Genomic DNA, 13,848 nt, shown 5'->3' with positions numbered 1-13,848 from the left:
TATAGGATTGTTAGTTCTTTGAAAAATGCTGTTTGTATTTTGATAGGGATTGCATTAAATCTATAGCTTGTTTTGGGTAGTATAGATGCTTTAATAATATTTGTTCTTTCAACCCATGAACATGGAATTTCTTTCATCAGTGTTTTACAGTTTTGAGTACAAGTCTTTCACTTCTTTGGCTAAGTTTATTCCTAGATATAAACTTGTTTTTGGTGTAGTTGTATGTGGGATTGCTTTCTTAATTTTACTTTTTGCTGCTTTATTATTATTGTGTAGAAATGCAACAGATTTCTGTACATTGATTTTATATCCTATGACTTTACCAAATTCATTTATCAATTGTTAGTTTTTTGATGGAATCTTCAGGGTTTTTTATATATATAATATTATGTCATCTGCAAATAATGAAGGTTTACTTCTTCCTTACCAATTTGGACGCCTTTTATTTCTTTTTTGTTGTCTGATAGGTGTGGCTAGGACGTCCAGCACTATGTTTAGTAAAAGTTGTGAGTGGACATCCTTGTATTGTTCCTGACCTTAGGGTAAAAGCTCTCGGTTTTTCAACATTAAGTATGATTTTAACTGGCTTTTTCATATTATGGCCTTTACTATACTGAAGTATGTTCCCTCTACACTTACTTTGTTGAGAGTTTTTGCATTGAATGGATGTTTTACTTTGTCAAATGCTTTTCCTGCATATTTTGAAATGATTATATCACTGTTGTTCTTTCTCTTGTTTATGTATCATGTTGAGTGATTGGCAAATATTGAACCACCCTTGCAACCCAGGAATTAATCCCACTTGATCATGGTGTATGATTTTTTTAATGCATTGTTGGTTTGCTACTATTTTATTGAGGATTTTTGTGTCTATAATTCATGAGAGATATCGGCCTGTCCTCTTTATGTCTTTGTCTAGTTTTGGTATCAGGCTGATACTATCCTCATGGAATGAATTCGGAAGTTTTCCATCCTCTTGTATTTTTTGGACTAGTTTGAGAAGAATAAGTATTAACTCTTCTTTAAATGTTTGGTAGAATTTGCCAGTGAAGGTGTCTGGTCCTAGACCGTTGTTTTTTGGGAGACTTCAGATTACTGATTCAATTTCCTTGGTGGTAATTGGTCTGTTCATATTTTGTTTCTTCCTGCCTTATTTTTAGTTAAGTATATGTTTCTAGAATTTATCTACCACTTCTAGGTTGTCCCAATTCATTGGCATATAGGTTTTCATAATATTCTGTTACAATTGTTTGTATATCTGTGGTGTTGGTTGTTATTTCTCCTCTTTCATTAGTGATTTTATCTGGGTACTCTCTCTCTTCTGATGAGTCCTGCTAGAGTTTATCAATTTTGTGATCTTTTCGAAGAAACAGCTCCTGTTTTCATTGATCAAGGCATGTTTTCATTGATCTGTTCTACTCCTGTTTTCATTGATCTGTTCTACTGTTTTTTTAGTTTCTCTATCATTTATTGCTGCTCTATTTTAACTTCCTTCTTTTTGCTGGTTTTGGGTTTTATTATTTTTGTAGCTCCTTTAGGTGTAAGGTTAGGTTGTTTTGAGATTTTTCTTCTTGAGGTAGGCCTATATTACTTTAAACTTCACTTTTAGAACCACTTGTGCTGCATCCCAAAGATTTTGGATCATTATGTTTTCATTTTCATTTGTTTCCATGTTACTTTTTATTTCTTCTTTGATTTCCTGGTTGACCCACTCATTTTTTAGTAGCATGTTATTTAATCTCCATGCATTTGTGCTCTTTCCAGATTTTTCTTGTGGTTGATTTCTGGCTTCAATAACATGTGATCAGAAAAGATGCATGGTAGGACTTCAATTTTTTTGAATTTGTTGAGACTTGTTTTGTGGCCTAATATATGATCTCTTCTGGAGAATGTTCCATGTGCAATTGAAAAAGATGTGTATTCTTCTGTTCAGTATGGAATGTTCTGAATAAATCTGTTAAATCCATCCAGTCTAGTGTGTCATTCACAGCCACTGTTTCCTTGTTGATTTTCTGTTTGGATGCTCTGTCCATCGATGTGAGTGGGTTGTTAAAGTCTTCTACTATTATATTACTGTCAATTATTTCCTTCATGTTTATTATTAACTTTTAGTATTTGTGTGCTCCCACGTTGGGTGCATAAATATTTACAGTTGTTATATCTTCTTGTTGGATTGTCCCCTTTATTCTTACATAGTGTCCTTGGTCTCTTGTTACGGTCTTTGTTTTAAAGTCCAGCTTATCTGGGGGTGCCTGGCTGGCTCAGTTGGAAGAGCAAGTGATTCTTGATCCTGGGTGTTGTGAGTTCAAGCCCCATATTGGGTGATAAACTTAACAAAATTAAGTCTAGTTTGTTTGATACAAGTATTACTACCCCAGCTTTCTTTTGACATTTATTTGCATGATAAATATTTCTCCATCGTCTCACTTTCAAAATGTGTCTTTCAGCTGAGATGAGTCTCTTGTAGGCAATATATAGAAGATCTGGTCAAAAGTAATATTCTAATCTTAATTTGGTATGCTCATTTCAGACAGAAGACAAAGTGAAATCACCTGGATCACAATTTATGTATCAGGCCAAAGGTACTATAAAATAACTATGATATTAATAGTGGTTATTCTGAATGGCAGAGCTGTGGATGACTTTTTCCTAAATGAGAGAGTATTACTTTGAAATGGGAAAAAGGAAACTTTTTCCTTTGATGTAAAAACATGCACTTCAAAATCTTAGTTATTAACACCACCCAGATCTCCTTTTTGTATTTACTCTGGTTGTTGATCAGTTATTTATACCACTGAAGAACCATGTTTTGATTTTAAATGCCAAGGAGAGGGATCCCTGGGTGGCGCAGCGGTTTAGCGCCTGCCTTTGGCCCAGGGCGCGATCCTGGAGACCCGGGATCGAATCCCACGTCAGGCTCCCGGGGCATGGAGCCTGCTTCTCCCTCTGCCTGTCTCTCTCTCTCTGTGAGTATCATAAATAAATTAAAAAAAAAATTAAAAAAAAAATAAAATAAATGCCAAGGAGAGTTAATTCAGCTTCTTACTTTTTTTAAATGGTACATAAAAAAGGAGGAGGTATTTTGTGGTTGGCATATTGGTGTGACCTATCCTGTTCAATAGGTTTTCACTGCCATATTTAAATAACTTACCATTTATATTTTATGTGCATTACTTTCAATGCTGCTGAATTAACATTTAAAGTTTGTATTTCCTTCCTAGTTTAATTTCAGTATCCCAGGGCAGCCCTGGTGGCGCAGTGGTTTAGTGCCGCCTGCAGCCCGGGGTGTGATCCTGGAGACCCAAGATCGAGTCCCACATTGGGCTCCTTGCATGGAACCTGCTTCTCCCTCTGCCTGTGCCTCTGCGCCTCTCTCTGTCTCTCATGAATAAATAAATAAAATCTTTAAAAAAAAGAAATTTCAGTATCCCAAGTTCTGGGAGCGCTTCATTGCTCAAGGTCAGAAAACGTGGGGCTCTGCCGATACTATGAAGACAGATATAAACTAGATTGATTTTGGCTTTCTTCTTTTTATTCATGCCTTCAGCAAATCAGGTTAAATACTATGCTTATATTTCATGGGTTATTATTTCTAGGCTCAAAATTTTGACATTTGATGGTTTGTATTTTGTTACTGATTGTATTTACACAAAAAACACATTCTGTTATTTCCCATATCTTATAATGTCCCATCTGTATGAAGTTAAAAAGAATCAGTCTCACAAAGATATTAATTGTCTTGGTTTTATTTTCATTCTGTGTTATCTATATATCAATTCAAACTACCTTTTTACTACTATGGTCCTGAGGTGTAAAACTCAAATTTTTGAATAAGTTAACAATAATTGGATTTATATTTAATACTTTAGGAAAACAACTTTTCTGTTTTATGCTGTTTTATAATCTTTATTAAAAGAAGCTCAGAAAAATAGAGCACAAACTTCCCTTGTTCTTATGCTGTAAGACCTCTACATTTCCAGACAGTCTATAAAGATAGTTATGTGAAATAAATATCCATAGTTGAAATACAAACACTGAATTTCATTGTGCAAATACTGAAACCTATTTTTTTTTTAAAAAATACAGTTTGTTTCTAACCATATCAGAGCTGTTTTACAGTTAATGAAGGATTTCAAAAAATACAAAGTTACACCAATCTGATCTTAATATGCCCTGGTATTCCTGACTCACTTGTAAAGTTGTTGTAAGAAAGATTAGACAAATTTTAGTTTCTCTGGGGCTTTTCTAAGGTTAAATGCATTCTTTTTTGGTATTAAAAACCAGGAGATGTTTTCCCCCATTTTATATAAAAACATCCATTTACTTTGAAAGAGTTCTCAGTCTACCTCTGGTTAAGGTTATTTCTTATTGAGTGTTTGATCTAGATTTAGACAAATAGCAAGTGATCACCTTTCTGTTCTATGTTTATCGTGTCCGTCCTTTACTCTTTCCTGAGTGAGTAGTTCATTTCCTTTATTAACAATCTAGGAATAATATAGCCAGATTTCTGTTTCTGGTCTCTCAGTGAATGAACTTCAAATAATTAATCTTAAAAAACTATGATTACCTTCATTTTAAAAACAAAGTTTTCAATGTGCTCTTCAAAAATGGAGTTGTGAGATTTGTTGATATTATAACTGAACTTGCTAAGGCAGTTAATGTTGCTTTTGGATTAAATGGGCAACTACATACTCTGAGAGAAGAAATGTTAAGGTACTCTAAGAACTGAGTAACAAAAACCTATTGTGCATTTCTATTTTTTTGAGGACTTTTGTTTTTTAGAAATTGAGTGCAATGTGAATACATTGATAATCTGGGATTCAGGCATCTGGCTTGGAGAGATCAGTAGTTTTCCTGTTAAGGTGTCTTTGTTTATTTGAGGTAACAGGGACTTTGCATGCATGTGAAGGGAAATATGCAAATATTTTTAAACTAATACATTAGTGAAATAGAATTAGTGAAAGAAAAATGGCACAAGCTCAAGATACAAAGCATTTTTTTGAAGTATTCAAAGTTGAGCGCACAGAGTCACCAAACATTTATAATTTAGATTGTGATCATGAATCACAAACCTTGGTGATTGAATCTTCTGGAGAATTTCACTGAATAAAAAGGAAGTGATAGAAATGCTTCTGACTAAAAGGATAACGGAATAAAGATATAGGAATAAGCATGAATAGACTATATAACATTTTCCTGAGTCCATATTTCTGACCCTCAGATAAGGTCTTTCCAGCCTATGTCATACTACACCATACTAGAGATTTTCTGGAGAGCTCGTGGGCAGTTCATGATGTAGCTAGGCCTGAATGCGGTACATGGAGGTGGACTGCACTTTACCCACTCTGGTCCATTTCTTAAAAGTGTTCTATTTTACAGTGACTCAGACATTACAAGCCATTCTCTTGTAAACAATAAATAAGCCTGTTTAAAAGTAGGAGCACACGGAAACAGCTGTGAACAACTTAGTTAAAATGTTCCCTTATGGAGATGCAAGGAACTGGATGACAAAAATAAGACACCTGAAGCACTGCCTCAAATCTGAAGGATGGGCAAGAAAAAAGAACAGGAAATTGAGTGATATGTATATACAGTGTCTATGGGTTCATTGGCCTACACTAACTTCCTTCAGTAAGGGTTTTTCCTCAGTAATCAAATAGAGCCTCAGATTATGTCACCCACAGAAAGGGAGGGAAAAGTGGAAAAATAAGACCCTTTCTGATATGTAGAGTCTTCTGTGACTGCCAGAAAAGTAATCTGGATTAAATCACATCAAGAAATAGGTTATGATTGTACAAATATGTACAAGGATAAGCTTAGAATTTTTCCCTCAGACAGAAGTTTCAGGGTAATTTCAGGAATACTATTGCCAGTTGCTTAGGGATTATTCTCCCCTTTTCTTTTCAGAAAGAATATGAATACTGTACATTATGGTAGCAATGTGTGAAAAACCAGGCCTAAAGACACCTGTACAATGTCTTGAATATTACTGGACATTCTTGTGGTTTAGGAAATGGGTTTGACTTTCTACAGAGGATGGATTTAGCAAACAAATCATCCTGCTACTTTCCCATGAAAATTCAATATGGGATGGGGGGGGTGTCCATGATTTTGTATGAAGGAAAAGAACTAAGTAATATTACATTTTAGCCTCCAAGTGGAGAAAAGCACCAAGTTTCTGTGATTTCATTAAAGCAAACTGAGTTCTCAAATCTTACTCTATTTTTCTAACTAAAGACAAAAACTGATCTGGTTCTAGTGCTATTTTCCACAACAGAAAATTCCCCCTACTATGGTTTTATTTAAAAACCAACCCTAAATCACAACCCAATTTACATGCTGTCTTTATCCACATACAGAATTCTCACAGCCAGCAAGGCAATTTACACGTAAAAGGCTTTCCAAAGAAATAAGCCCAATTCCTTATTTACAGAAGTATTCCTACCTATTATTTTGAAATAACTTTTGGTATCTATTTCAGACTCAATAGTTCATAATATTTTTCACTTATTATCAACAATTGCAAATCCAAGATATTAAAGAAACACTTAATCTATTCAAATGTAATCCTTACCATCTCCTTAAAGTTGGCTGAAAAGTGTTATATTCATAAACACGATGCTTTTGTGTATGGGTTACAATATAAACTCCTTTCCACAAAGGCAATATGTTGTAAAATTGATGTCTCAAGGCCACTGAAGTGACGACATAATTTCAGTCAAGCATTAAGAAGTTCATCATCTGAGTGTCCAATAGCATCTGGGTTTGAAAGTGGATCCAAGTCTGCAAATAGATTGAACCAGGCTGACATGTCTTGGTTACCATTGTTGGGAGCTATTAAAGAAGAAAAAACACATTGAAGATTTTTAACGTGATTTCACATAGCAACTTCACTCTAGATAGGTTTCCTGAGGCAAGAGAAACAAAAGCAAATATAAACTACTGGGACTGCCTCAAAATATAAAGCTTCTGCATTGCAAAGGAACCAATCAATAAAAAGACAACCTATTGAATGGGGGAAGATATTTGTCAATGACATATCTGATAAAAGGTTAGTATCCATAATATATACAAATATCTACAAATCAACACCCAAGAATCCAATTAAAGTGGGCAGATTTGAAATGACATTTCTCCACAGACATGCAGATGGCCAACAGACACATGAAGAGATGTTCAGTATTACTCATCATCAGGGAAATGCAAATCAAAGCCACAATGGGGGATGCCTGGGTGGCTCAGTGGTTGAGCCTCTGCCTTTGGCTCAGGAGGTGATCCTGGATCCAGGGATCAAGTCCTGCATCGGGCTCCCTGTGAGGAGCCTGCTTCTCCCTCTGTCTCTGCCTCTCTCTGCGTGTCTCTCATGAATAAATAAAATCTTAAAAAAAAAACCACAATGAGGTTTCACCTCAGAGCTGTCAGAATGGCTAGACTCAAAAACACAAGTGTTGGCAAGGCTGTAGAGAAAAAGGAACTCTTGTGCACTATTGGTGGGAATGCAAACTGGTATAGCCACCGTGGAAAACTGTGTGGAGGTTCCTCAAAAAATTAAAAATAGAATTAGCATATGATCCAGTAATTCCACTACCAGATATTTATCCAAAAAGGTACAAAAGCACTAAGCCAAAAAAAGATATATGTACCTCTATGTTTACTGCAGCATTACTTTCAATAGTCAAAGTATGGAGACAGTCCAAGTGTCCCATCAGTAGATGAGTAGATAAAGAAGAGGTAGTTTATATGTATACTATGGAATGTTAGCCATAAGGAAGAGGGAAATCTTGCCATCTGCAACAATACTGATGGATCTAGAGGGCATAATGCTAAGTGAAATAAGTCAGAGAAAGGTAAATACTGTATGATTTTACTCATTGTTGAATTTAAGAAATAAAACCAACGGAAAGAAGAGATAGACAAAATTAATAGACTCTTAAATTTGGAGAACTCGTGGTTTACCTGAGGGAGCATGTTGGGGGATGGGAGAAATAGATGAAGGGGATTAAAAGTACACTTATTGTTGATAAGCACTGGATGTTGTGTGGAAATGCTGAATGAATTATAGTAATGTACACCTGCAACTAATATAATACTGTATGTTGACTATTCTAGAATTGTTTTTTAAGTAACTGAAAAAATATTTATACTGCAAGAATAGGTGTCAACCAGGATGTGTCATTCCTGGGGGATCCCTGGGTGGTGCAGCGGTTTGGCGCCTGGCTTTGGCCCAGGGCACGATCCTGGAGACCCGGGATCGAATCCCACGTCAGGCTCCCGGTGCATGGAGCCTGCTTCTCCCTCTGCCTATGTCTCTGCCTCTCTCTCTCTCTGTGTGACTATCATAAATAAATTAATTTAAAAAATTAAAAAAAAAGGATATGTCATTCCTGTAGTCATTCCAGTAATATCTGACCTTCTTGGTGTAGCTGTGGCGAGATTCTGGCAAGTATATGAAAATCCTACAGCATTTACAAACATGGGATGGTTTTACATTGATTTGTCACAGTGGAAAATGAAAGGGGCTCTCCTTGTGTATACTTCTCTTCCCTCCAGAAATTCTTATGGAATAAATAGCAAATGAGTTATACTGAAATGTAATATATATATAGAAAAAGAGAGTCCAAATAACTCAATAGTTTTCATAAGATAAAAGCAACTGTAAACAATGTCAATTCAAGACATAAAACAAGGGGATCCCTGGGTGGCTCAGCGGTTTGGTGCCTGCCTTTGGCCCAGGGCGTGATCCTGGAGTCCTGGAGTCCCGAGATCGGGTCCCATATTGGGCTCCCTGCATGGGGCCTGCTTCTCCCTCTGCCTGTGTCTCTGCCTCTCTGTGTCTCTCATGAATAAATAAATAAAATCTTTTTTTTAAAAAAAAAAACATAAAACAAGACTACTCCTTAGAAGCTACCCTTGTGACCCCCTTCCAGTCACTGTTCACACCCCACCCTCCAACCTAGCAAACATTGAGATAAATTCCATTTTAAGATGGCTATTAGCAGCAGTGTTGTGACAACATTCTTGTGTATACATTTTGGTCAACAAATGGATGCACTTCTGCACTCAGAAGTGGAAATGCTTGGTCTTGTGTATTATATGTATGTATATCCAATTTTAGTAGAAACTGCTAAACAGTTTTCCAAATGGTAATGTGAATTTGCACTCCCACAGGCAGTGTCGGTTCCTCTACATCCTTGTCATCACATGGGATTTTCTATTTTTCATTTAAGCCATTTTTGTTGGTTAATAATGGAATTGCATTTTGGTTTTAAGTTGCATTTCTTTAAGGATTACTGAAGTTCGGTAATGAATTTGGGGGGGTAATGAATTTTAAAGCTGTTGAGAATTTCAATTTTTATTTTTATTTTTTTTTTAATTTTTTTTTTTATTATTTATTTATGATAGTCATACAGAGAGAGAGAGAGAGGCAGAGACACAGGCAGAGGGAGAAGCAGGCTCCATGCACCGGGAGCCTGACGTGGGATTCGATCCCGGGTCTCCAGGATCGCGCCCTGGGCCAAAGGCAGGCGCCAAACCGCTGCGCCACCCAGGGATCCCAATTTCAATTTTTATTAAAACTCTCAGGCTTAATTTCATTACCTTGAAGCCTCAATGATTATAGGCAAATAGCAGCTTTCCCAATATTTCTCAATACTTCTTTCCCAAGTTCACTTATGAAATTTACTTTATAGTCTCTATTTTAAATGATTACACACAAATTTAGTTTTAGTGGGTTTTAAAAATGAACATTATAATTAGGCTGAATTCCAAAGGGATGGCTGTATTATAACCAGATGGTGTGAATCTGTGATTAGGAATTGATGGATTTTCCAATTGATTTTTCCCAAAGTACTGGTAAGAATAGGATTCTAAGAGTATGATACATATCAACAAATAAACTAAAAATGAGGGACAAGAGAAAGCTGTTTTATACAGTAGAATGTTAAATAATAAATGTAGAAAGAATGAGGAAAGAGAACACCATTTGGCAACCACCATAGTAATATTTAATGCAAAGAATTATCAATGAATGCTAAATTAGTGGGTGAAACTTTGATAGAAACAAGCCATTTACACAGTTTCAAAATACTTTCCCACAAGATATTACAAAGGGAAAAATAAAATAGTAATTTTATAGTGCAGTCACCTGGGGGTTACCATCTTAACCAACTGATCAAAATGAACATCGCAAGCCATGGGACAATTCAGAATCATGTACCTCCTGATGTTAATTAAGAAGGCACATCATCTCCTATTCTGCTAGTCCTGCCAAAATGCATAACCTGATCTAATTATGAAAAAGCATCAGATAAACCCAACTTAAGGAATAGTCTACAAAATAAATGGCCTCTTTGGTATAAAGAAGATGATGAAAGACAAAGATTAAGGTACTGTTCCAGATTAAAAGCAATTAAAGAGATGTGACACTAGATGCAATGTGGGATCCTGGATTTGATCCTACACTAGGAAAAAAACCCTCTTTCTCTTTTGTTATAAAAAACATTAGTGGGACAATTGGCAAAATATGAGTAAGGTCTATAAATTAGATAATAGCACTATGATGATGTTAATTTCCTGATTTTGATCACTGAATTGCAGTTATGTTAAAGAATATCCTTATTTTTAGGAATCCTTGTTTTAGATTATGAAGTATTTAGGTTTAAAGGAGTCTTAGGTCTGCTTACTAGTCTCAGAATAATTATAGTTCAGAAGAAATTATATATATTATACAGACAAAGAGAATAAAGTAAACATGGTTCACATTTTGGGAAATCTAGGTGAATACACGGAAATATTTTGTGTTATATTTGTAAGCCTTCCTGTAGGTCTCAAATTATTTGAAACTTTAAAAATGTTGATACCACAATATTATAAATAGAAAAAGTATCAGTTCATATAGATAATACAAAAATGGGGAAGAAGAGAGGTCTTTTGTTTACAGCAGAGTACTGAGGTCTGGCTGAAGTGAACTGTATGGAATATGAATTATACGTCAATAAGGCTACTTAATATTGTGATCAAATAGCTAAGTAGGTTTTTAAAAAAGGTAGTAATGTAGTATATCCACACGATGGAATATTATTAAACCTTAGAAAGAGAGAAAATACTAAATGAAATAAGCCAGTCATAAAAAGATAAATACTGTATGATTCTACTTATATGACGTACCTAGAGTAGTCAAATTCATAGAAACAAACTATAATGGTGTTTAGCAGGGGAAGGGGAAAAAGGATTTGTTGTTAAATGAGTATAAAGTTTCAGATTTGCAAATGAAAAAGCTCTGGAGATCTGTTTCACAACACTATGTATATACTTAACATTACTGAACTTTCACTTGAAAATGGTTAAGATGGTAATTTTTTAAATATTTTATTTATTTATTCATAAGAGGCAGAGAGAGAGAGAGAGAGAGAGAGAGGCAGAGGCACAGGCAAAGGGAGAAGCAGGCTGCATGCAGGGAGCCCGACATGGGACTTGAAAAGCTGCCCCCTTTTTCTTTCTTTTTTAAAAAAGATTTTATTTATTTATTTATTCATGAGAGACACAGAGACATAGGCAGAGGGAAAGCAGACTCCCCATGGGAAGCTCAATGTGGGATTCGATCCCAGGATCCCAGGGTCACACCCTAGCCAAAGGCAGAAATTCAACCGCTAAACCACCCAGATGTCCCTTGTCATCAAAATTTCTACTTAGAGTTAGCATGCATTGTTACTTTTTGTCTAATTCAGTCTTCACTATAAGGGATGGTGAAAAATGATGATTTTCTAACCACAGCACTCCCTTCACATTTTTACTGTAGTAGAAAACACTTAACAAAATTTACCACCTTGGGCAACCTGGGTGGCTCAGCAGTTTAGCACCACCTTCGGCCCAGGGTATGATCCTGGAGACCCGGGATTGAGTCCTATGTCGGGCTCCCTGCATGGAGCCTGCTTCTCCCTCTGCCTATGTCTCTGTCTCAGTGTCTTTTAAGGGACATCCTTAACCATGTACAGTAATTAGACATGGATCTTCAAAAAAATAGTTCTCCTTGGGACAGCCTGGGTGGCTCAGCAGTTTAGCACCTGCCTTTGGCCCAGGACGTGATCCTGGAGTCCCAGTTCTCCCTCTGCCTGTGTCTCTGCCTCTCTCTGTGTCTCTCATGAATAAATAAATAAAAATTTAAAAAAAGAAATGATTAAAAAAAGAAATTCTGATGATGACCTGGAGTTGTGCACAATCACAAAGTGTTTCATCACAGACTGCTTAGTAATTGCAAGAGAGGAACAAAAAAATATAGTAATTATTTACGAGAAAAATTGAACAAGACTTTGAAAAGGGTGGCTAAAATTAACATCATCAATGAGGAAGAAATGGACAGCATCAACTTTCAGATGTGAAACCCTGAGACAGGAGTGTCACCTGTGCAGTACTCCAGGCAAGAATGAAGAACCTGCATTTAATCACAATAAAATTCAGATAAAACTGAAATAAAGAATATTCCATGAAAAATAAAGAACATTGGAACAGAGGGACTATATTCTATTATAATGCCCGTGTTAGAAAAATCAAAGAAAAGCTATGCAAATGCTTCAGATTAAAAGAGGCTAAAGAGACATGGCAACTTGAATACATGACCCTAGACTCAATGTCCAGAGGAGGAAAGTGCTATAAGAGATACTACTGGGTCAGCTCACAAAATTAGAATACAAATATATGATAGATAATGGAAAAAGTGTTACGTTAATATTAAATTTCCTGAGGTTTACAACTCTACTGTGGTTATGCAAGAGAATATACCAGTGGCTTATGAAATACAAACTGAAGTATTTTGGGGTAAATGATCATGATGTATGTGAATAAAATGACACATGCATTAGACACACACATACATACATACATATGACTATATAAAGCAAAATACTAACAGTAAATGAATCTAGATAAAGGGCATACATGTGTTTGTGCTATTTTCACTTATGCAGCGCTTCTGTACATTTGAAATTCTTTCTAATTAAAATTTTTAATAATCAACATCAGTGACTAAGATTATTATGTATCTAAAACCCTGACAGTGTCAACTTGCTATGCATATCCTACATGGTAATTACAATATGGCCCAGTTTTGCAGATAACAATATGGTGAGTACTCAGTAAATGTTAGCAATTACTATATGCCAGGCTCTTTGCTAAATGCCTAATGTACTGTTTGTCAACAGACATCTTGTAATCAAAGAATACCTTCTATCCATAATGGTATTATCCATTACCAACAAATCTTAACGCAAAACATAAAAAACTAAAGTACAAAATTTAGTTTACTATGACAAGCCCACAGTTTTATCCAGTTTTTTCCATGATGAGGGGTAGCCAAGTATAACTTATTTATTTAAAGATTTATTTATTTTAGACAGAGAATGAGTGCATGTGGGGGAGGGACAGAAGGAGAAGAAGAGAGAATCTCCAGCAGACTCCACTGAGAGCAGAGCCTGACATAAGCCTCAGTCTCACAATCCTGAGATCACAACGTGAGCCAAAATCCAGAACTGGATGCTTAACCAACTGAGCCAGTCAGGTGCCCCTAAAACTTTAATTTTAATTCATTATTAACAAAATATTTTTCTGAACAATATGAGGCCAAGACTATAACATAATCCTTTTCTAAATTTATCTGAATTCAACTGATTGTTAATATGATGTCAAAGAATATAAATAAATAACTTACACTTTGTTAATTTCTTTGTACTCTGTGAAGGCACTGGCTGGTCATCAGTGTGTGGAAGAGGAACTTCTAATCCCCCTTGGGAGGCCCAGCCTGTGGGAGGGAAGTATCCATTGTCAATTAGTCAAGTAAAAAATAGCATCAAAAAC

The 13,848-nt window shown here is 35.7% G+C and overlaps 1 protein-coding gene across 8 annotated transcripts in view; it reads right to left on the bottom strand.

Moving 5' to 3' along the window:
* Positions 1 to 3,730: 3,730 nt before the first annotated feature.
* The window catches only part of ICA1L (islet cell autoantigen 1 like), a 74,991-nt gene continuing 64,873 nt past the window's right edge, over positions 3,731 to 13,848 (bottom strand). For 6 of the 8 annotated variants that reach the window (XM_072742052.1, XM_072742048.1, XM_072742046.1 and 3 more), the window contains 2 exons: positions 13,703 to 13,792; positions 3,731 to 6,834 (listed from right to left, as the gene is read on the bottom strand). In XM_072742052.1, the coding sequence (XP_072598153.1) occupies positions 6,719 to 6,834; positions 13,703 to 13,792 (206 nt within the window). In that variant the 3' untranslated portion in view covers positions 3,731 to 6,718. The remainder of the gene's footprint in view (positions 6,835 to 13,702; positions 13,793 to 13,848) is intronic. The other 2 variants (XM_072742051.1, XM_072742049.1) reach the window with 1 other exon arrangement.

This window comes from Vulpes vulpes, chromosome 16 (genome assembly GCF_048418805.1).
Source record: "Vulpes vulpes isolate BD-2025 chromosome 16, VulVul3, whole genome shotgun sequence".
In the NCBI taxonomy this organism is placed as follows: domain Eukaryota; kingdom Metazoa; phylum Chordata; class Mammalia; order Carnivora; family Canidae; genus Vulpes; species Vulpes vulpes.
This window is presented reverse-complemented; position numbering and strand designations above follow the sequence as displayed.